The 21,707-nt window shown below is 40.6% G+C and overlaps 1 protein-coding gene across 6 annotated transcripts in view; it reads left to right on the forward strand.

Annotated features, from left to right (window-relative positions):
• GPM6B (glycoprotein M6B) overlaps positions 1-21,707 on the forward strand; it is a 153,275-nt gene that overhangs the window by 122,455 nt on the left and 9,113 nt on the right. For all 6 annotated transcript variants that reach the window (XM_077482525.1, XM_077482522.1, XM_077482521.1 and 3 more), the window contains 3 exons: positions 15,498-15,684; positions 16,962-17,118; positions 20,952-21,123. In XM_077482525.1, coding sequence (XP_077338651.1) covers positions 15,498-15,684; positions 16,962-17,118; positions 20,952-21,123 — 516 coding nt within the window. The remainder of the gene's footprint in view (positions 1-15,497; positions 15,685-16,961; positions 17,119-20,951; positions 21,124-21,707) is intronic.

The following is a 21,707-nucleotide window of genomic DNA, read 5'->3' on the forward strand; positions in this document are numbered from 1 at the left end:
TTAAAATGAATGTAATTTCTGAAGGAAAACCCCACATACTGTCAGAAAATTCCTTTTACCAGGAAGTTTTCTTCCATTTCGAAATTTTCCTGTCACTGTGGTTGAAAACTGTCAATTTGACCCCACTAACGATTTGAAAATCGAACAAATGTTCTTAAAATTACTTTTCCTTAAAAAAAAAAAAAGACATTGTGTTTGTATGGCCAGCATATAATATATTACAGTTCTGTTTGAAAATATGCAAAACAGTCTAACTTTTTGATACTTTTACCAGATTCAACCTCCTAACAGTATATACAGTATATCTCTTCTGTCTGTTATTCTCAGAGTGGATTAGAGAGTTTGCTCTCTAGCCATATAGTTGGTTATTTATATTTACCACTGCATATAGATATTTAAGAATAAATTGCCTTTTTTTTTAAACTTTACATATTGACTAAATTATACACCACATTTTTTTTTTTTTTTTAAGGTTATTAATCAAAACAATCGGGCAGCTAATCGATTATGAAAATAATCTTTTGCTGCAGTCCTACTCGCAGCCATTGGCTGCCAGCGCTGATCAGATGCTGGTTCGTCAGAAGCCGTCCAGGCTTGTGTACACAAGGGCTGAATGTTGAATGCTGAATATTCGGCCCGTTTGTACCAGGCTGAATGTGCCCCCCAAACCACTGTATGAGTTAAAAAAAAACCAAAAAAAAACCGAAAGGATCCAGTTCTTAAATGTGCGTTGAACCGCTGTGTTAAACTGCCTAGGTGCGAAAAAGCCCTTACCCAGTTCCGTAAGTCTGCCAGGATGGGATTGTATTGCTAGATGTATGTTTGTTTTTGTTTTGTATTTTTCCTTTTTTTTATTTTTATTTTTTTCCCCTCAAAGTAAATGTCAAGGATAATAAGTTAAAGAATACTGTATGTTGCTTCAACATGTCCTATTCCTGATGTCTGTATACCATGTACGTGTGTTAAAAATTATCCTGTCCTCGCTTTCTTTTGTGTGAAATTCCTGTTTTTCCTGCCAGTCCCCCTGCTTCCCTATATCAAACTGACCATGCTAGGCATGAGAGCACATACTTCCCAGCGTGGTCTGCTTTCTGGTGGTCCTGGGAGAACAGCTTGCCTGTCCTCCAGTGATCAGACTTATGCTGACACCCCCCACCCTCGACAGCTATTCACTAGGAAGATCTGTGTGCTGCTGTTTTTCCACCCCTAGCTTTCCAAGCCCCCTATCCAGCTGAGAGACCAAAACATTTTGCCTTCCATCTCTATTTTTAAATTGAATGGATTGTTCTACAAGGTGCACATATACTTTATGCAAGTTCCCACACTTATGGAATATTGTCCATGGCAGCTGCTTGTGTCATATTTAATAGAGAAATATGGGGATTCCATTTTTTTTTTTTTTTAGACTCGCACCTGGGTGGATGCAGCATCAGTTCCCTGCCGGCTCTAACGCTGAGAACCGAGGGATCAAACACCAGAGATCACTCAGTTCTCAGAGCTCCCTGAGCAGAGGACTGGTGACTGTTAGCGCTAGGCTCTAAATGGGGTGGGAGCAGCCTGCTCTGGCACTCAAAGGCTCGCTGAGAGGCTGAGCTGGGTGCCGGTCGAGAGTTGTGGGCAGATCCTGACCATATGGTTACAATCCTGGCTCTGTGACGTCAGCCAACAGTGGGCTTCAGCTGGCTGCCTATTGAAAACTGGTCGCTCTGCTCTCCTGTGATCCACAGAAGTACAGCCAAATGAGCTTTGGTTGTACTTCAACTTAAGGGCAGTTCCCTGATGGGATATGTCTTTACAGCATTACATTGTTGATTAGACTACCTTTTTAGTAGGCGATGCTTAGATTGTTCCTCATCCCAGTGACCTGTTTGTTACTATAATGTTCATCCGTGTTTCATGCATGATTTAGTTTTTTAGCTGAACGTTTCCAACCCATAGATAAACCTTACACCTCCTCCTCTATAATACTAATGACATGAGGATCTTTGTTCTATGAGCGTTTGAATGCTCTATAATTTTGGCAATCTAAACCCACTCATCTTTTTTTTTAGGCCTCTTACACCAAGACATTGTTTAATCTTGGCTTATAAACTGTAGCCTGTAGAACATCAGATATAGCAAGCATATACAAAGTTTTAACGAGTTTTAAGCAGCTTTCGTAAAGTTCTTAGAGAGTGTCATGAAGAAAGAAGTCAAACAGCTGCACATACCCCCGGCAGTCTAACAAACTTTCCTGCTTCGGTTGAGTGCTTGGAATTTTGACAGGCGCAACTCTGACACTTCTGGTTAGTGTCAGCGCTTGCCACCAAGCCCCACCCTCATACATTCCTATTGGCCAATTATTGCGATAAGCAGCCTTTAATAGCCAGTAGGAATGTGCAGGAGGTAGCAGAGACTGGCAAGGCTCCTTATTATAAGGCTACATGTACTCACTGCCTACATTTACAGCGACTGCAGGAAAATGCAAAATCATGCCACGTTTTTGCAGCATTTTGCACTTTCCTATGGCTGGCGGTCAAAACAATCCTATCATGAACGCCAATCTTCTGCGTTCAGGAGAGGGAGGTTGAAGCTCACCTAAACATGGCAGCTCCTAAATTCTGCTAAAAGCCTATTTGTACATGGATACTATCTTTTATGGAGTTGAGTTTAGGAACTTTGGCAAAAAAAACGCCAAAAGCTCCTACACTCAAGTTTAGGAGCTGCTAGTGTACAAGACGCCTAAGAAAGGCCAAGGATTTGAAATACTACTAAGGGCCCCCCAAACGCACACTTTTCTCCAGCTACCAAAGCTAGTACCAGTACTTTGGTGATAGAGGGCTAGCTTCCTTGTGGTGCACTGTGCCAGCAAAAATGGTGCAGGTTGGAGTTTAGGTCAGTTGTGGAGCCCTGGCAGCTCATTCAAATGAAAGACTGCCCTAATGCCCTAATGCAGTGCATAATAATACACTACAATAAAGCATGTAGGTGCAGGGCAACGCTTAGATTGGAAGAGGAAAGGCCATCGGTGTCAGCCAGTCAAGGCTTTATTGCTTTTACAGTGCTGTAACTACAAACAGTGGAAATGTGCTTACAGGAGGGCAGAGTACAGAGATGACCTAAAAGTGCACTCCTGAACTTTCATTGTCCAGGCAACAGGTATGGTACAAGAAAATGACCCTAACACTTAACTATAATAGAGGAAGTGACGTAGCCTTTTCGGCTGAGAAAAATCAAATAATTTTGAAGTCAAGACTAACGATTTTATACATTTCATATTCATGTCAGTAAACCATTTTAGTCTTGCTAGTGATAGCTTGAAGACACATCAGGCTGTTTGCTTTCTTATCCCCCCCCCCCCCCTCCAAGTATGCCATATGCAAAATTATTGAGCGCTAGGCTGATAAACCAGTGAACTTGAAATGCATGGTGCACTTAAAAGAGGTTGTGATGGGGTTACCATATGGTGCTAGTCACCAGGGACAGCTGTTGTGTCCTGGCTTTTATTATTCCATCCTGTCATACCACATCTTTTTAGCAAGGAAATGCAAGATTACATATCCCCAAAGGGAGGCTTTCATGAAGATGTCATTTTAATACAAGATTAATTTTGCCTTGTGCATAATATTAAGATCTAGAAATATATTTTTGACTACAGAGACTTGGTGTGTTGACACATATGATGGCGTATGCAGATTCAAGATGAGAAAAGCTTGATTCCAGCCTGTACAGTATCAGAATGATGCTTTAGAGCTGGAATGCCATGTATTCCAAACATTCAGGCTATACTGCATAACATCATTATGAATACTGTATGTAATGGTAAGCACCTGGTTTTAGTTTAGTGCTCATCTTAGCTTTTTATACTCAATTTTTCTTTGTGTTTATATGCATTTTTGGAAATTTGCTGAAGACTCATCTGATGCCTGGACAGCACAGTTAGTTGGGCAATGAGTAATAACTGTCTATTCTGTGTAGTGCTGGACCCTGTCACTGTGTCTTGTTTGACTCAGTGGGCAAAGTGTATGTATACCAGGGGTCTCCAAACTTTTTAAACAAAGGGCCAGATTATTGTCCTTCAGACTTTGAGGACCGGATTGTGGCCAGCAGGAGTAAAAATTATCCTAGCATCAGTGGGAGTAAACATCACCACATTTGGTATTGAGGGTGGGGGTCATAGTGCTCCATTGTTGGTTTCCTAGGGAGGAATAGTGCCCTCATTTGTGTCGGTGGGAGAAATGATGCTCCGTTTTTGGTGTCAGATGGCAGAATAGTGTCTCGTATCAGAGGTAGAAATAGTGCCCCTAGGGCCGGGTAAAGGCAAGCAAAGGGCCACATCTGGATCTCAGGCCACTGTTTTGGGAACCACTGGGGTAGACGTTCATGCAATTTTCTGTACTTCTTTCATTCCTCCACTTATGAGTGGGGAATGATTGGCTGGGTCACACATACGTTTTCCCAAATCTGCGTGCAGTTGGGACTTGAATGGTGTAAAATGTTCATTAGAGTAGATCTAAATGGCACAATCCCCCCCCCCCCTGTGTCTCAGATTTATACTGTTTGTTTGTTATTTTTACCAGCATTGAGACATGGGAGCACCATTGGCTATGTTTTTGATAGTGCTAAGGCAAAATGTTGGGTGTAGGCATATACTAAAAATATTTAGCATTGGTCATAAGTATTCTGGCAAGATGGAAACTAAGTGTAATGTTAAGATGAAGACTGAGTCAGACCTAGAACAAACTGTAGCTATGATAATAGAGCTCTCCTCTCTGGGACCCCCTTCTAAAAGCTGTTCTGTGACTGTAAAAAGCAGCTTCTAGGCTTTTGCAATACTCATTACTGCTCAGTGTTTTTTGCTTTCATTTCAAGCCACACAGAATGCTGTGGCAGCACCAAGGATGCTTTATTAAACCCTTCAAATAGGGGGGTTCCAAGAAGAGAGACTTTCACTAGTATGCATCAGGACTAGGCCATGTAAATTACACCTAGGAAAGCCACGCGCAACTCTTTACGTTTTTGGTGTCATCTGCTTTACCCACAAGTAATAGTTAAATTATGTGACCATTCAAAGCCTTACTGTGTATGACTAGCCTTATATATATTGAATTTTTTTATTTTTTATGTAGAAACCGTTAATTTGGGTGATACCGTGCACGATCCTCATTTAACGAGTGTCATTAGAGTTAGGGAAAAGTTCCTTCTCAAGCAGTTCTTGTAGATGAATTTTGGAACAAACACATTTTAACTTTGTGACCCTGTCAGGGGATGGAAAATGTTCTGAAAACAATACCCTATAAAAGGTGGTTTATACTTTGCTTTCTTGCTGGCAGTGTATTAAATAATCTTAAAATTAAAAAACAAAAAACTCTCTGTGCTAATAAACACAAAAACCTTCCCCTAATGGTTGAAAATGTGTTCTAAATCATAACTTAAAGCTGCCAACATAAATACCCACATATGGATATTAACAATGTATAGCCATACATGTGATACGCTATTCTCAGAGTTCTTAAACATCAGTAATGACCCTTTAAATCTACAATACATCATGTGCAATTTTTAATTACACTACTTTTTTTGGGACTTTATTTCAAACATAAATTGCATGTGATGTATTGTAGATTTATAGGGACATTACTATGTTTGCTGTTTATGAACACTGAGGATAGCACTTTACATGTATGGTTTTAGATTGGGTAATCTTTCTTCAAGAAGATTCAATATTGTCAGCTGGTGGACAATCCCCTAACTATACTTTTTCACGACACCAAGTTGTCTGTACCCCACCTTCTCAATGCAAGTAAGAGCCTCATTCCACTCCAATGGAAGTCGGAAGTGGTTCCAAACATTAGGGAATGGCTATTGGGACTATGGGAGATACAGAATGCAGAGGAATGGAGACATCAGTGCTCTGATACATATCAAAAATATTACGACATGGGCACTGTGGATTGAATTTAGCACCTCTGACATTTATATATTACAATGATTTGTTCTTGTGGTGAATGTTCTCATAAGCTCATTGGTAAACCCTTTCTCAGGAATGTAGGCAGCTGGGGTTGGACTACATAAGATGTTGTGGCTGTACTGGTTTGTTTGCTTTATTGGGTCTTCTTTCAAGCCCTATTAATAGGGGTGGGCGGCCCACAGGTCCAACTGCCCTCGGACTCTTTTCTTTTTATACTGGTTCTCTATACCACTCAATATCTCTTTTCTTTTCTTGGGCCTACGGGTTGCCAATATCTTGGTTGTTCAGGGGCAACCTTTGGTGGGCCCCTTAGTTGGGGCATGAGGGCAGAGGCTAGTTGACATTGTGTATTAGTTTGCCATCTTCAGACAAAATAATCTGTATGGCCAACTGCCCTTATTCGGTATGACTGTACCAAACTGCATTTTGTTGATGTATATTTACTTCCAACAGAGCATACTGGTCTGTTTTTCATCATCTGTATGTTTAGAAAACCAAATAAAGATTTTACAAAGAAATATTAATAAGATCCAGGGGGGCGTTGCTATCCAACATTTCTGGCTGTGTCAGAGAGCATGTCCCCCACTAGCTTCTTAGGTTCCCCTCTCTCTCTGACTCCTGTGTCACTCTTGTGCTTTGTAGTGTAGAAGACACTATTTAACACACTCTGAAGTGTTGGATAGCAGTGGTGCTGGAGCTGTTAAAAAAAGAAGCGATTCAACACACTGCCTGCCAAGAGATAAATAGAAGCCACTTTATTTTATAGGGTATTGCTCATTTTCCACAACCTCAAAGGGCGCAGCTTTAACTTGCTATATTTAGCTTGTTCTGTGAGTGGTAGTGTGTTTACCATTACCAGTGCTATTTAATGCTGTCAATGCCAATTCACAAAAATGATCACACAGGCCATCTATACTTACAATAAATCCAGATTCAGCCTGAGAATGAGATATGCTTACGGCAGTGATGAAAGTGGTAAAAAATAGGGCTTTCAACAGTTAAATGCACGAATAGGCATGCATGATAGGAATCGGCACACCTAAACAATATCACGTTTTGTGAAATGAATATTATCGCATGATTAACAGAACTCGTACATCCTAGGGAATTGAGCCCCATACCTGCATGGTATTTCAATGCTGAATTAAGAGTTTATCATTTTATGGGAGATCGGAAATTCTAAATACATTTTAATTTAATTTTATTTTACTTCATACAATTTGCTAACCTAATAAGATGTAATTGGAAGATTATCCCTATTGCAGATAAGTGCAACAGTGCTGCTGAGTTAAATTACATGCATCTGTTTGCTTTCATTGTGTACATTTACCACTTCATTTTCTAGTTATTGTATTGATAAAGCAATGATCTGGAAATCGGTAAAGTGGAGAGTGTTTGGAGGCTACTCCCATTCGTTTTAGGATAATAGTACCCACAATGACTAAGTGAAAGCAAATGGAAAACTTGGTAATTAAAATCAATCACTAATTGGCTTAGGGACAGAGGAGGTGACTGCCTGGAATAGCTCCTAATGTGCATTTACTTCTCTGTTCATGTACACGTAGATGTTAACGCAGCTGAGCATTGTCTGCTGCCAGAACCATTAGTAATTTAGACCAATGTTTGACACGACTTTTTATTACCGATTACATTTATAGAATGGCACTCCGGTCTTTTTCATTCAGTCAATGATATATTACCTTTTGCACACCAGTTTTTAAATGTACTGCATGGTTTAAACAAATTTATTTTGAGTTCCTATCATTTGTACTGACATCAGCTGCAGCGATATCATTACATTAAAGCTGACTTTACAAAGCCGGATTTTGATTAGTAAATTCCACCCAATTTGCTAACAAATTTGTAATAAATGGGTTGATTTATTTTATCCAGTTAAGCCAGTCATAGTTGGGCAGTTGGATTCCACAGAGGAAAAATCAAGGAGATCTCTGCCCATCCTCGCACTAACCCCTTCAATGATGAGCGCTATTGTAGTACTTGACCACCAGTGACAGCCATGCTTCTGCCCTTTCAATCCTTTGGTCTTTTCCATAGAAGAATAAGGGATTGGGCTAACTCTTGGGAATGTTTTCTGACAAGTATCCATATCTGATGATATACCACCATCTTTCTGAGGTTCGCATTATCATTCTATGGCACATAAGATGCACCCCAAAATTTGGACGTGATGGCTTATAATGGGACGGTTTATGGGAAATCTGGTTGGTAGCTTGGTTGAGTTGACCAGTCAGAATCTTGCATCTTATGACCGGTTTACTTTTTATTTTTTTTAAAGTAATATATAATTTTGAGAACATCACACTTTATCATTTAGATTTATAGCCCCAACTTGCGTCTGAAATCATGTGGATTGGGTACATTTTTAACACAGTTACATCAATGTTTTCCAGTTCTGAATTGTGAGTCGAATGTCAACCCACGCAAAGAATGCTATCCATTGTCTGCGTTATCTGTATTCTGCGGACACACTGCATTATTTTATGAAGTGGCAAAGTATGGAGCTGTGACCCACTTATTTGTTATATAACTGAGACAGAATGTGTCAAACATGACCCGGGTCCTCCTTCTCAAACTGAAGCAATGAAACACAATGTAGCCTTTCAGAAGGTTCAGGTTATTAATAATTCAGAGATAACGATGCAATTTGTCATAAATACCTAAAACGGATTTGGGCCCTTTTCTAGACACCAGATGGCTAAGTAAAGCCCATATTAAATCAGGGTATCAACAAAAGGCAGAATATCTAATCTGGAGGTTTTTGAAGACCATGGATCAGTTTAAGCCATATTTTCTCTGTGTGAGACTTGTACATCATTTTAGGCTTTCTTTGTCTACAAAGGTCCATTCTGTAATTCATATAAGCTCACTTTCTATGTGATCACAGGGTCTGGTAGGAGTGTGGATGGCCTCTCGTGTTTATTTTATCTCATGCTCACTTTTTTATACAGACTTTGAGGTGCACTTGCAGTCACCATGTTGTCAGGAAATATTATAGCTATACATTTTCTGTTCATTTGATTTGTGTGCATCTGTTTATTTTCCGCATAATGCATTTTTTTATTTTAATCACAAATATTTCCATACTTGCCTGCTCTGTGCGAAGGATCTGCACATAGCGGTCTGGAACGTCCTCTTGGGTCCCCCACCGGCACTCCTGACTCCTCCTCTGTCCAATGCCCCTATTGGAATCGGCTTCCCATGTGGGGACTTGTGCATGCTCGTTCACAAGCCCCACTGCTGCATCAATTGACAGTACAGAATCACAGTATATATAAAATATGCAAAGTGGTTGGAGGGAAATATTTGAGCTGACTGCAGTTCCTTTTTTAAGGTAAAAATGCTTGCGTTTACATTGCATTGATTTGTCCACTCCTGCTTTAATTTGATTAGAAATGTAATTTACTGCTATTAATGTTGTCGTTTGTATATTTTTTTTGAACACTTTTATATGAACACATCTTCACTTTTCACTGTCTGAGCTGGACCACATCTGTCACTGGCTGGTCCAGTAGCTTAACACCCCCCACCCCCTCACAATCTTTCCCCTTCATTCATCTCCTAAATCCTTTGTCTGTTAGCTGTGTATGTAGGTTGGGTTTTGCCATATTTACACATTGTTCAAAATGATACCTTTTCATGTCGCACATTGTACCTCCAGCACTTGTCTATACTAGTTCACTTGCTTCTCAGCTTATTGTATGTGGACTTTTATAACGTTTTACGTTTATCAAGTACTCCCTGGAGTATGTCATTATGACAAAAGTAATCCCAAAAGTATTTTATGGAAAGCATTCCCTAAATGTTTTTAAACTATACAAAGTCCACCTATTATTTTTAAATGATAATATACCTACTAGAGTATTTTACAACAGATTTATTCTTTTCAGAACCTTGCATATGTTCTAATGTAGCAAGATCCCAGGCCTCCTTTTTATTCTAATAAAAAACCTCCAGAGCCAGGGACAGCTGACATCCTTTTGTATAGAGTGGGTTGCAAGGCATAGTGGGTGTACTGCAAGGTAGATTCATGGATGCCAGACACTTCTTGAATGCAAGGGATTTATTTTCTCTTGAACAGAACTTCGGGAGAGGGGGTTTCGGGCCGGGACATCCTTGGGTAGTTGCAAGGTCTATAAGCAGAATCAGACTTTTACAGGTAGACAGCCATGCAGGGAAAGGCATCCAGCGAGACACTACATCTGCATGTGTAGGAGTGCTGTCTCCTATGGCAGTAGTCTTAGAACAGTTCCTAACACATATTGTAACAGACTTCTTTACTTGTATAGTCACTTCTTGTAGACTCTCAGCCCACTTCTCTGCTGGGTTCCTGGCTTGGCACTCCAGATACTCCTCAAGCGTCACCCCACTGGCTGGGTCCCTGGCTTGGCACCTGCTGAAGTCGCCCAATTCTTCACCGTCCCCAGTTGGTGAGAATACTGCTCCGGTACTTGCTTCAGCTACTCACTGTGGATCCTGGTAATAAGATGGTTGGTCCCTTGGTGGTGACAGCTTCCCCTTTACCTCTGACTATGACGGGTTCTCAGGCCTGCAGAAACGTCACTTCTGGTTGGACTGCATGCTACAATCCCAACCCTATGCTGTTCTCTTGCTTCTGGATAGGCCCTCAGACAGCCTAGCAGCCAGATATGCCCGGTATAGGCCCAAACTTCGGCCTAGCAGCACAACACATCCACCCAGACAGCCATCCAGGTGACACAGAACCCTGACCTCGCCCAAATAAATAGGCTCTCCCAGCAGGCCAAGGGATCAAAGAAAATCCCTGCCCATTGGCTGAGATACCCTATCTATTCCTAATCTGTCCTTGCAATGCTATTGTCTTATCTAATGTCACCAGATACCCGGCCATCTAGTGACAGAAGAGAAAAGTGAAGCAATTCCAGACTTGGGTGAAATCAATTGAACCCTCACAATTGGCCAAGGCAGTTATACCTGGTGGGTAAATTTAGGAGCAACCCTGCCTAGACATCAGGGTGCTACACTAAGTTAAGGAAATAAATGCAAATACACTTTTACACATACTTTTACAAAATTTCTGGTTAAAAGCCATGTCCTCCCAAAATGGGTATTAGTTCTTGGTTGGCACAACAGGTTTGGATCACCTATTTCAAGTTTCTATTTGAGATTACAGTTTTAGCTATAGCCCCAGCAGTGGATTGACTTCAGTATAACCAGCCTGTCCAGAAACGGATCAAAATGAATCTGATTACTTCTGTACTAGCTGAATTTCGATCTGTTCATAGTGGGCCTTTGATGCACTCAGCATATTTTACACATGGGGCTGCTCTGTATGACAAAAAATATTTTTAATGGTAAAAATAAATGAAACAATTGTAACCAGAAATGAAACGCAGAACTTGAATTGTATTACATTGGTGTAGAAATGCATACTTTGCCACATTGGTGGCACATTGGTCAGTAAAGTGCCCCGTTACACTGTGTCAGTCTAGTTCCCTCTTCTATTTGTGGTCCCTACATAGGTGATCAGTTCTGCAGTGCTTCATGTGATAATAAGGAACATGCTTATAAGGGAGGGACCAGAGAATGAGCTCATCAGTATGCTGTTTCTCCATTCACTGTCCAGTCACAGGTTGATTAGTGTTATAAATGTTGTTTTATTGCAGCAGTGAAAAGCTGGGTTTTCTGCCCTGCTGTATAGCGCTGTTGTATGTAAGAGCTGTGTAAATATCAGAACCGGCTGGACAGAAATAATTTGACACATAAAACGGCTCCCTATTTTGTATTTCATCTGTAGTTTTTTCTTTTTACCTAAAGTTAACATTCAAATGAAGTTAAGGCCCAAACTTCTGGTTTTCTAGCTTGCACGTCTGACAGACTGGCTGTCATACACACAGGCCATATGTCAGACTGTTTGTTTTTATTGAACCGGCCAATATCTCCTGATATTGAGCCCGTGTGTACTGCGCTTAAGAAAAGCTAATGCAGCCACAACATCCAGTGATTGGTAAGCTACAATATATTACATTTTTGATTGTGGGTTTAAAGTGGAAGTTTAACAATTTCAAAAAAGTTACATTTCCGACACATGCCAGGAATGTAACTGTCACATTGGTTGTGCTCTCAACCAAACTGTCAAACTATCCAATTTCTGGTGTCATAACTGTTTGATCTTCAGCTGCCATGATGGTGCACATGTGATCAGAGGCCAAGATGGTAGCTTCCTTGGCTGAAAACAAAAGGAGCGTTTACTTCCACTTTAATACTGCTTTAAAGGGAGCTTCTCACTAGAGAAACATTTAAAGACCTTCATGTCTTTGGAGTGTGGGAGAATACTAGCACAAGGAAGCACATGCAAACTCCATGCAGATATTGTCCTGACCAGGATTCAAACCAAGGACCCCAGTGCTGCAGAGCTTAACCTCCAAACCACTGTGCTGCATTTTTATATTGGGTTTTTGATATCAACAATAATCTAGGGGTTAGATGAATGCTTTAGCGTAGTATCATATAGATATATAGTGGGGGGCCCAGGCGCTACCTCTAATATATTGCTAGGTATTTATATCCTAGATGGCTGTGAGACTCTAGGTTAATATTAGTTCCTAATTGCTAATGAGACTTGCCATATACCAGTGCCAAAGGCCAAACAAGCAAAGGTGGTCACTCAGTATATACAAATGGACCAGAGAATAGGTCCTAATGTGTGGTTACTGTAATCTAAAAAAGGGGGGTATCTGTCACTCTGTTGCATGTACATACCAACATACATGTCTGGGTATACGAGTGATTCCACTCAGCACGCCAGATCGGAAGTGACGTGGTGTGCGTGGCTACGTCGCGGTAGTATAACACTTTTGATAAATACATTTTAATAGAGGTCTATGTATCAGTCTAAAAAGGATAGGGGGATTTGGTTCCCTAAGGATGACATTCCCTCCAATGGAGGGACAGTTGGTAGCAGTGTTCACATACTTGTTCTGGATTGGTGCCTTGGCTAGTTATGAAGAAAGAATGATAATGATGTAAATTTGCTGGAAAAAAGTTCTTGTATGATTATGCTTTGTAGTTTTTCTTTACTGGAACGTGTGTGTGTGTGTGTCTGTGTGTGTGTGTGTGTGTGTGTGTGTGTCTGTATTCACTAGATTTTTGGCTACCCTAAAGATGTGGACTTCTGTTCTGTAATGTGACACTGAAGTTCTTAGTCCTTCATTTATTATTTTAAGATGTGACGAGGAGACAGCTGATTATATGTGTATAATATCAAAACTGTATGTACTAAAGGAAGTATATCAATGGTTTGGTATTAATTTTTTTTTTAAATGTTGACCATATTACTGGCTGAGAAACTGGGTCCTTCATTGGTAATGACTTTGGTTTCAAGATGGAAGGTTTGGATATTTGAGGATCTAAATCTGGGATTTCCAAACTACAACCCTCCAGCTGTTGCGGAACTACATATATAAAACCTTTGAAAAACAGCGCTGGTCTAAACAAAGTGCTAGACAAATATATATGAAAAAATCAAGTGTAAATAAAACAAAAAACTTGATATAAGTGTTAATACTGACAGTAGTAAGTTCTTGCTGCAACCCAATGCGAGACACACACAATATACAACAATCAAAAAATATAGCTGCGCTAAAACTTATAAAACAAAATTATAAAGTGACATAATTTTTCTAATTTACAAAAAATCCCAAAAACATGCAAAAATAGTGCCAAAATAATGATTTCCAGGCATATAAGCAGTCCAAAGAAAAGGAAAGATGGATAGGATGCTGAATCTTAGTCCATTTTCGGTGACTCTCAAAAACCACCCTTTACACACGTAGCAGGTGCACCCAGAGTAGAAAGAGATTATCCACCACCAAATTAGAGGAGGCTTACCAGCTGTCAAGATCTCTTTTTAAGGAGATCATACGGGCTTGTAAAATGTTAAGTTCCTGGTCCCCACACTGGGCTCTGTTGGTAACACCAATCTATCTGCTCCCTCTTTATGGTATATCTCGTTCCACCACATTCATTTAGTACGGCAAAGAGAGAAGAAAAAAAGCTCCCATAGCATAATTCCGTAAAGATTTATTAAAATATAAAAAGTAAAATAACAACTCACGAATTCCCAGCAGAGTATAAGCGTATAGCGTATAAAAAACGAGCCGGCCGGCTCTCTCTTGTTTGCACTGCCCGCCCTTCTGGATTAACGTGGAAATGCGGTGACGTCAGCACGCCGCTAACCCTACGTCGTTTCGTCAAAAGTGACTTCTTCCTGGGGTACTGCATGTCCCATGAGGCATTGTAAAACTCTGACATTCACAAACATGACTAGGCATGATGGGAATTGTTTCTGAACAACTGGAGGGCCATAGTTTGGAAGGCCCTGATCTAAATTTAAAGAAAAAAAACATTTTATATAAAGACAAAAAACCTGAAGAAACAGAAAAGTAGACAAGTCGCAGTCAATGAGAGATTCTCCATTTTCATTTTTATCTTTCCCAGAGAATAAAACCGGATTGGTCAAAAATTACACTTTTATTTTCTCCTCCCTAATTTTTTATGTTCCCTATTGCCTGAAATATGAAACACATTCTTAAGATATATCCAAGTGACACCATATATATATATATATATATATATATATATATATATATATATATATATATATATATATATATATATATATATATATATATATAGTTTTTCATACATGAGTGAGTTTGTCTACTTGCTACTCTTGGAATGAATATATCACCCCTGTTATTTGGTGTGATGGAAAGTGCTGTAAAGAGATTCCTCTTTCTTACCCTGAAGCTGGGGGATTATGAGCTAATCCTAATGCAGACAACCTACTGATTTTAAAACGTATATTTATACATAGGATATTGTGGTAACATGAAATCAATTTTAAATTAAAATGTTAATGTCCTATAAGGTGAGTGGAGTGTGTTTTGGGTGTAGTTTCCACTTTAAAATCCCTTGGATGGTGTCCTGGAGCTGGCTGGTTCTGCGTGGCCCGTCTCTAATGTACAGAAAAGTGCTGGAAAGCTATACATGTGGGAGTGTCACGTTTTACAGCGTGAATATCACAGTAGAATTCCCAGTGCTGGCGGATTATCCTCAGGGCCCTCTAGGTAGAATATTAATGCTAGGCTGCACAGAGTGCTTTAGCCCCATGTTTTGCTTTGTCTGCCACCACCTCTTGTATAATGAATTAACATGTGCCGATTAAGCTGTGTGTATGTCCTTCTGAAACCTCGGCATGTCCGTTTTGTTAGATTTATGAGAAGTGAAACTGACTTAAAGTACTTTACATAAACACAAAAAGACAATTAAAAGTGAGCACTTGTTAGGCATATCTGTTGTATTATTTTTTTAAGAGATTGTTTCTTGTTTCCCAACATTGCATTCTTTGTGTCTCTGTAAATTGACCTAGATTCTGGTTAACAGAGTAGACAGCTTGCAGCTGGAGCACAGCAGGAAACAATGGCTGCTGTATGCACTTGTAGTCAGCGCTATCACTAATTGTGGTGCGGTCTTCTTTTGTTTTCAGGTTGCTTTGAGTGCTGCATTAAGTGCTTGGGAGGAGTTCCATATGCTTCTCTGGTGGCCACCATTCTGTGCTTCTCTGGAGTAGCTCTCTTCTGTGGCTGTGGTCATGTGGCCCTCACTGGAACGGTAAACATCCTGGAGCAACACTTTTCCTCGAACCCTAATGACCATGCCATTCTGACTGAAGTGTAAGTATGGACACCAAACACTCACAATATTGTAGACATCAAGCCAGTAACAACATATGTAGTGTGCATGTGTATATTTATATCCTATTAAATTATCTGCAGCTAGAATTGTAAAGCCTTTAAAATTTGTTTTGTTTAAAGTGATACTAAAAACACACTATTTAATTTACATTGTCTCTTCTATTTCTATATCTGGATGATGGCGCTTTAATTATTTTAATAAAAAATAAAAAATCCAAGTACCTCTTTCCTAATCAATTATACAGCTGTCACATGACCAAGTTCTTTCCCAGCCTGTCTGCAGGGAAACATAAGCAGGAGGAACTCTGCTGCTGGTCATATGTTCAAAATTAAAAAAAAAGAATAGAATTCAGAGTAAAAATAATATCAATAATCTGTCTTTTAAATTGTCCTACAAATCTATATTTGAAAATCTTTTATAGCAATAACATGGTGTGGGCAGATTTTTGCCAGTCAGACTGTCATGCCCCTCCAGCCAGCCTGTGTCTTGGAATAAGAGGGAGGTGACGCCTCCAGCAATCTACATGTATTATCCTGCCCCCATTGTGTTTAGCTGGTAAGTGGGCATGGAGGAGGGGGCTGTCATGGGATGTGTGCTAGCACATTATGCAATTGTCTTACTGGGAAATGTTGTTTACTGCAGCAGTTTACAACCGCTTTAACATCTCCAGGTCTTCATGCAGTTACATCACCACGGACTAAAATGGCGAAATCTCATCATGCTTTTTGCGAGCAATTTTAAATGCAATTTATTTGCACTAAAAAGCCCCAAGTGTGCATGGCTTTATAAGATCCTGCTGATCTTTCTGGGTGGCATCTGTCTTACCACAATGGAGGTTCAGAGGCTGTTCTGAAATTTCCATTTGTGGAGGAATCGCTGTTTTGACAAGTATGACGAACAACATTTAAAATGTTCTTCCAAAGACAGAATGACCTGTGTATATATGTGTGTGTGTATATATGTGTGTGTGTATATGTATGTGTGTGTGTGTGTGTGTGTGTGTGTGTATGTGTATATATATATATATATATATATATATATATATATATATATATATATATATATATATATATATATATATATATATATATATATATATATATATATATATATATATATATTTTATAAAATAAACATTTTTTTATTTTTTTTTATAGAACGATGGGTAATTGTTGAAGGTGGAAAGTGCAGTGTTCAAATATTGTTTGAAGGCTGTTGGTAAATATTCATAGATTAAAAATTATTTGTATTGCAGAATCCAGTTAATGCAGTATGTCATCTATGGAATTGCTTCTTTCTTCTTCCTGTATGGAATCATCCTGTTGGCAGAGGGTTTCTACACCACCAGTGCAGTGAAGGAAATGCACAGCGAATTTAAAACTACTGCCTGTGGACGATGCATCAGTGGAATGGTGAGAGCTTTGATTGCTATTACACTGCCTTGATCATGCAGTAATGTATAGCAACCAGATGGGATTCATCTTTTATTGATTTGAAGTTACCAAAAAAAAAATCTGGTTTCTAAAAGTCCCTGTACTTTTCAATTTAGCCTAGCTCTACTTCTTTGTATATGTGTTGGGGCCTGTGTCAATGACGACCATTTGAGATGATTCTGAGCTCATTCAAAACTCATTGACCAATCTATTTGAACTGTAGTTGACCTTTCCGACCTGTTGTGACCCAAACTAAATTTTCAGGTGCTGCTTAAGGTCCTCATGTTGCAACTGCTTGGAGTGCATACTCGTTTCACTCTACCCACGGAGCTTAGTCATGACCTGTGACTAAGCTCTGTGAGTGGAGTAAAACACATTGGGAGTGTAGCTTGGTTGTAGCCTGAACTGCTGAGGCTGTCATACACCACCTTACAAAGTTTTGCAGAGATGTGCGACTTCCATGACCATTACCGTTTCCTCTTTCTGACCTGCATTTAACCTACTTTAAAGCAGATTTTTCTATAGACTTGTATTGGCACACAAAACCCATCTGACATGAACAAAAGCTTGCCGACACAGGCCCTAAAGCTGTCTGTGTTACATTGAAAAGATTTACCCGTAGTTCTTGCATGGTCACTAGGACAGAAAGCGATCAGTATCTTTTAACCACTTGCTTACTGGGCACTTAAACCCCCCTCAGTCCCAGACCAATTTTCAGCTTTCAGCGCTGATGCACTTTGAATGACAATTGCGCGGGCATACAACACTGTACCCAAATGAAATTTTTATCATTTTTTTCCCACAAATAGAGCTTTCTTTTGGTGGTATTTAGTTACAGCTCGGAGTTTTATTTTTTGCTAAACAAACAAAAAAAGATGCAAAAAAATAAAAAAATAAAATCATGTTTTAATAGTTTGTTATAAAATTTTGCAAACGGGTCATTTTTCTCCTTCATTGAAGTGCGCTGATTAGGCGGCACTGATAGGCTGCATTGGTGGGCACTGATGGGCTGCATTGGTGGGCACTGATGGGCACTGATGGGCTGCATTGGTGGGCACTGATAGGCTGCACTGGTGGGCACTGATAGGCATAGTTAAGGCGGCACTAATAGGCACAGATAAGGCGGCACCGATGGGCACAGATAAGGCGGCACTGATGGGCAAAGATGGGCACAGATAAGATGGCACGGATGGGTGGCACGGATAAGTGGCACGGATGGGTGGCACGGATGGGCACTGATGGGTACCACAGATAGATGGGACTGATGGGCACTGATAGGTGGCACTGATAGGTGGCTCTGATAGGTGGCACTGCTGGGCACTGATGGGCGGCACTGCTGGGCACTGATGGGCGGCACTGCTGGGCACTGATGGGCGGCACTGGGGTGCAGCACCTTTGAGGCAGATTTTGGTGGCACTGTGGGTGGCACTGCTGGGTGGCACTGTGGGTGGCACTGTGGGCACTGCTGGGTGGCACTGTGGGCACTGCTGGGTGGCACTGTGGGCACTATGGGCACTGCTGGGTGGCACTGACAGGGGGGCACTTACTTTATTTCAGGATGGCACTGCGGGTGGCAGGTGGGCACTGGCAGGGGGCAGGTGTCCGTTTACATTTCTGGCCGTGATCGGGACTGATGTCCCGAACACGGCCGCCGGCGATCGGCTTTTTTTTTTTCTCCTCGCGCTGTCAGCGCGAGGAGGAATACTAGCCGATTACCGGCTCCGTTTTATCACATGATCAGCTGTCATTGGCTGACAGCTGATCACGTGATAAGGGGTCGGGATCGACCCCTTACACGGATCGGTGATCAGGCGAGTCTCACGGACTCGCCGATCACAGAGCGCGCCGCGCGCGCCCCTCAGGGGGCGCGCAAGCCGCTCGTAACCGGGACTACGTCAATAGACGTAGTCCCGAAAATGTGGGTCCGCGCTATTGCCGTCATTTTGCAATAGCGCGGTACCCAAGTGGTTAAAGAACGAAGCAATAAAGGCTTTTTTTTTTTTAGCAAGGGGAACGAATAAGAATCTCTGCCATTTCTGTTGCTATCTATGCACTAACTGGAGATATTTGGCTCACTACTTTTTTGGTTAGTAAGAAATAAAGCGTTGTAGACAACATATGTAGTGTGCATGTGTATATTTATAGCCTATTAAATTATCTGCAGCTAGAATTGTAAAGCCTTACAATTTATTGTTTTGTTTAAAGTGATACTAAACACACACCGTTTAATTTACATCTTCTCTTCTATTTCTATATGTGGATGATGGCGCTTTAATTATTTGAATTAATAAAAAAAAAAAAATCCAAGTACCTCTTAATCGATATACAGCTGTCACATGACCCAGTTCTTTCCCAGCTTCCCCAATAAGGAAGACAAAATTTGTAACGCTAACATAATGTGTAAATGGATGGTGTTCTACCAAGTTGCAATCGCTTAAGTAATTTTCTGGGTCAATTACCTAGAACAAGTATCCAGAGTAGCAGCTCTTTCCTGCTTGTTATAAGTTAGCGTCTATATGCATTAAAGCCAAAGGCAGCCAGAATTTTCAAAAGCGGGTCAGCAATGGTTGCCTCCATCTTTCTTGCAGTACAGGTTTCCTTTCAGCTCCTAGGTCCCCCTTTCCTCCACAGCTCTATGCTCACTTCAGTTTTATTATGTACTTTAAAGAGGTTCACTTACTGTCCTCCAGAAAATTAGGAACAATACTACATGTAGGTAGATGCTTGAGATCATCCATAGACTGCAAACTTTACAGCGCTCAATTTGAATTTCAGAAGTGGTTTTAGTGGCTATTCTTTCAGTGTGCTAATTTTAAATCTTTGTAGCAATGAAGGTACTCTATAAAGAATTACTAGAAGGTGTGGAGGAGTTGTAAACCTATGTGATGATGGTGTGAAGCAGGGTGCTCAACTTTTTGAAGAGTGAGGGCTGCTTATGTGATTTGGCAACTGCCCCCCCAAATTGCAAGCCCCTACTGTCCTGAGCTCCCGATAAGGCTGCTTTCACACTAGTGTGCTGCATGTTTCCCCAGACTGCAGGTCCAGTGCAGAGCACCTGTGGCTTTCTTGCGGGTTAGCTGCTCTATGCCATAGATTTCTAGACTTCTATGTCTTGCAGGTGTGGTGCACTTTTTGAAAGTTCACCAAACTCCTGCATTCAGAAAGCACACCAAACCCACAGGTAATGGCAGTCTATGGCTCAGTGTTGGCTGTGGAAATGTTGCTGTCCCAGGCATAGTTTTCTTGGTATGACTCCACCTGGGACAGGAGCTGGCACTATAGAGGAATCATCAACTTATGTGGCTCTGCTCCCTCCACAGCCGCATGCTTCCCGCCAGCTGCATCCACAATACTGATGCTCTGGGATGGAGGGTTGACAACCCACGATCTGGGCTTGCTGACCCGCCATCCCAGGGCAGGCGGTCGCGGGCCACATCAGAGGGCCCACTGGTTGGGCACCCCTGGTGTAAAGTAAATCTTTAACTCCAGTATTTTTCCTCATCCCATACAGTGATGGACTTGGACTTGGATTTCAGATATATTACCTGCTTAAAACGTTCGCGCTACGAACTGCTACAAATAGCGTATATGTATCTCAAAATCTACAAAGGCAAATGTATGTACATTGTCAGTTTACAACTTTGTAATTATAGTGTAAACAGACCAGCTATTTTTCTGCTTATGAGAGTTTACACAACTGCACACTGACAGATGCTAGAGCTTTACATTTCATGTAACCAGACCTTTTCCTTATCTGTTAGGCTGATACAGTTATTAATGTCATGTTTTTTTGTTTTGTTTTTTCTCATCAGTTTGTGTTCCTGACATACATCCTGGGGGTGGCCTGGCTTGGAGTGTTTGGCTTCTCTGCAGTACCTGTTTTCATGTTCTATAACATGTGGTCATCTTGTGAAGTCCTCAAAGGGTTACCTGTAAACTTGACCACTTCCGCAGAGCAGATCTGTGTGGACATCCGGCAATACGGTACTTTTTGTTTTCCCTTTCGCCTGCTAAAGTGCATCATATTCAGAGAAAAGGAATCCTAGTACTAGGAAAATGATAAAGGCTAGATGTGCTTTTTTCCCATTTAGTGCAGACATGGCAATAGATCTGTAAATTGCATGCATTAGAAAATTTGTATTTCAGTAACCATTTTGAAGAGCCAATAGGCTCAATTAACAACACTTTAGCACAAGGATAAGGCTCTCTGATTTTTAGTCATGTGACTATAATTTTCAAATACCACTGGACTTGAGTATACTTTTAAATGAGGGTGAAAGTTATTTATCTCTGTGTGTTAGCTTTGTGAATTGAGGCTAATGACTGCTGTAGAGTGGCATTGCGGGATGGTTGATGACTTGTTGAAGACCCTGAACAGGTTTAGGTGCTGTTATTTACATATGGCTGTTCACTTCTATGCGGCAGTGCTAATTGTCGATGATCAATTTTCCTTTTATTTATTTTTTCTGAGAATAGGATTGCGTTCTGACATTATGTTAGAGCTGCCAACATGATGTTTTACATTACAGTAGATTAGGAATCTGGAAATCTGATTACTGTGAACGTTT

This window comes from Lithobates pipiens, unplaced genomic scaffold (assembly GCF_037356315.1).
Source record: "Lithobates pipiens isolate NorthernLeopardFrog02 unplaced genomic scaffold, aLitPip1_a1.2 Scaffold_16, whole genome shotgun sequence".
NCBI lineage: Eukaryota > Metazoa > Chordata > Amphibia > Anura > Ranidae > Lithobates > Lithobates pipiens.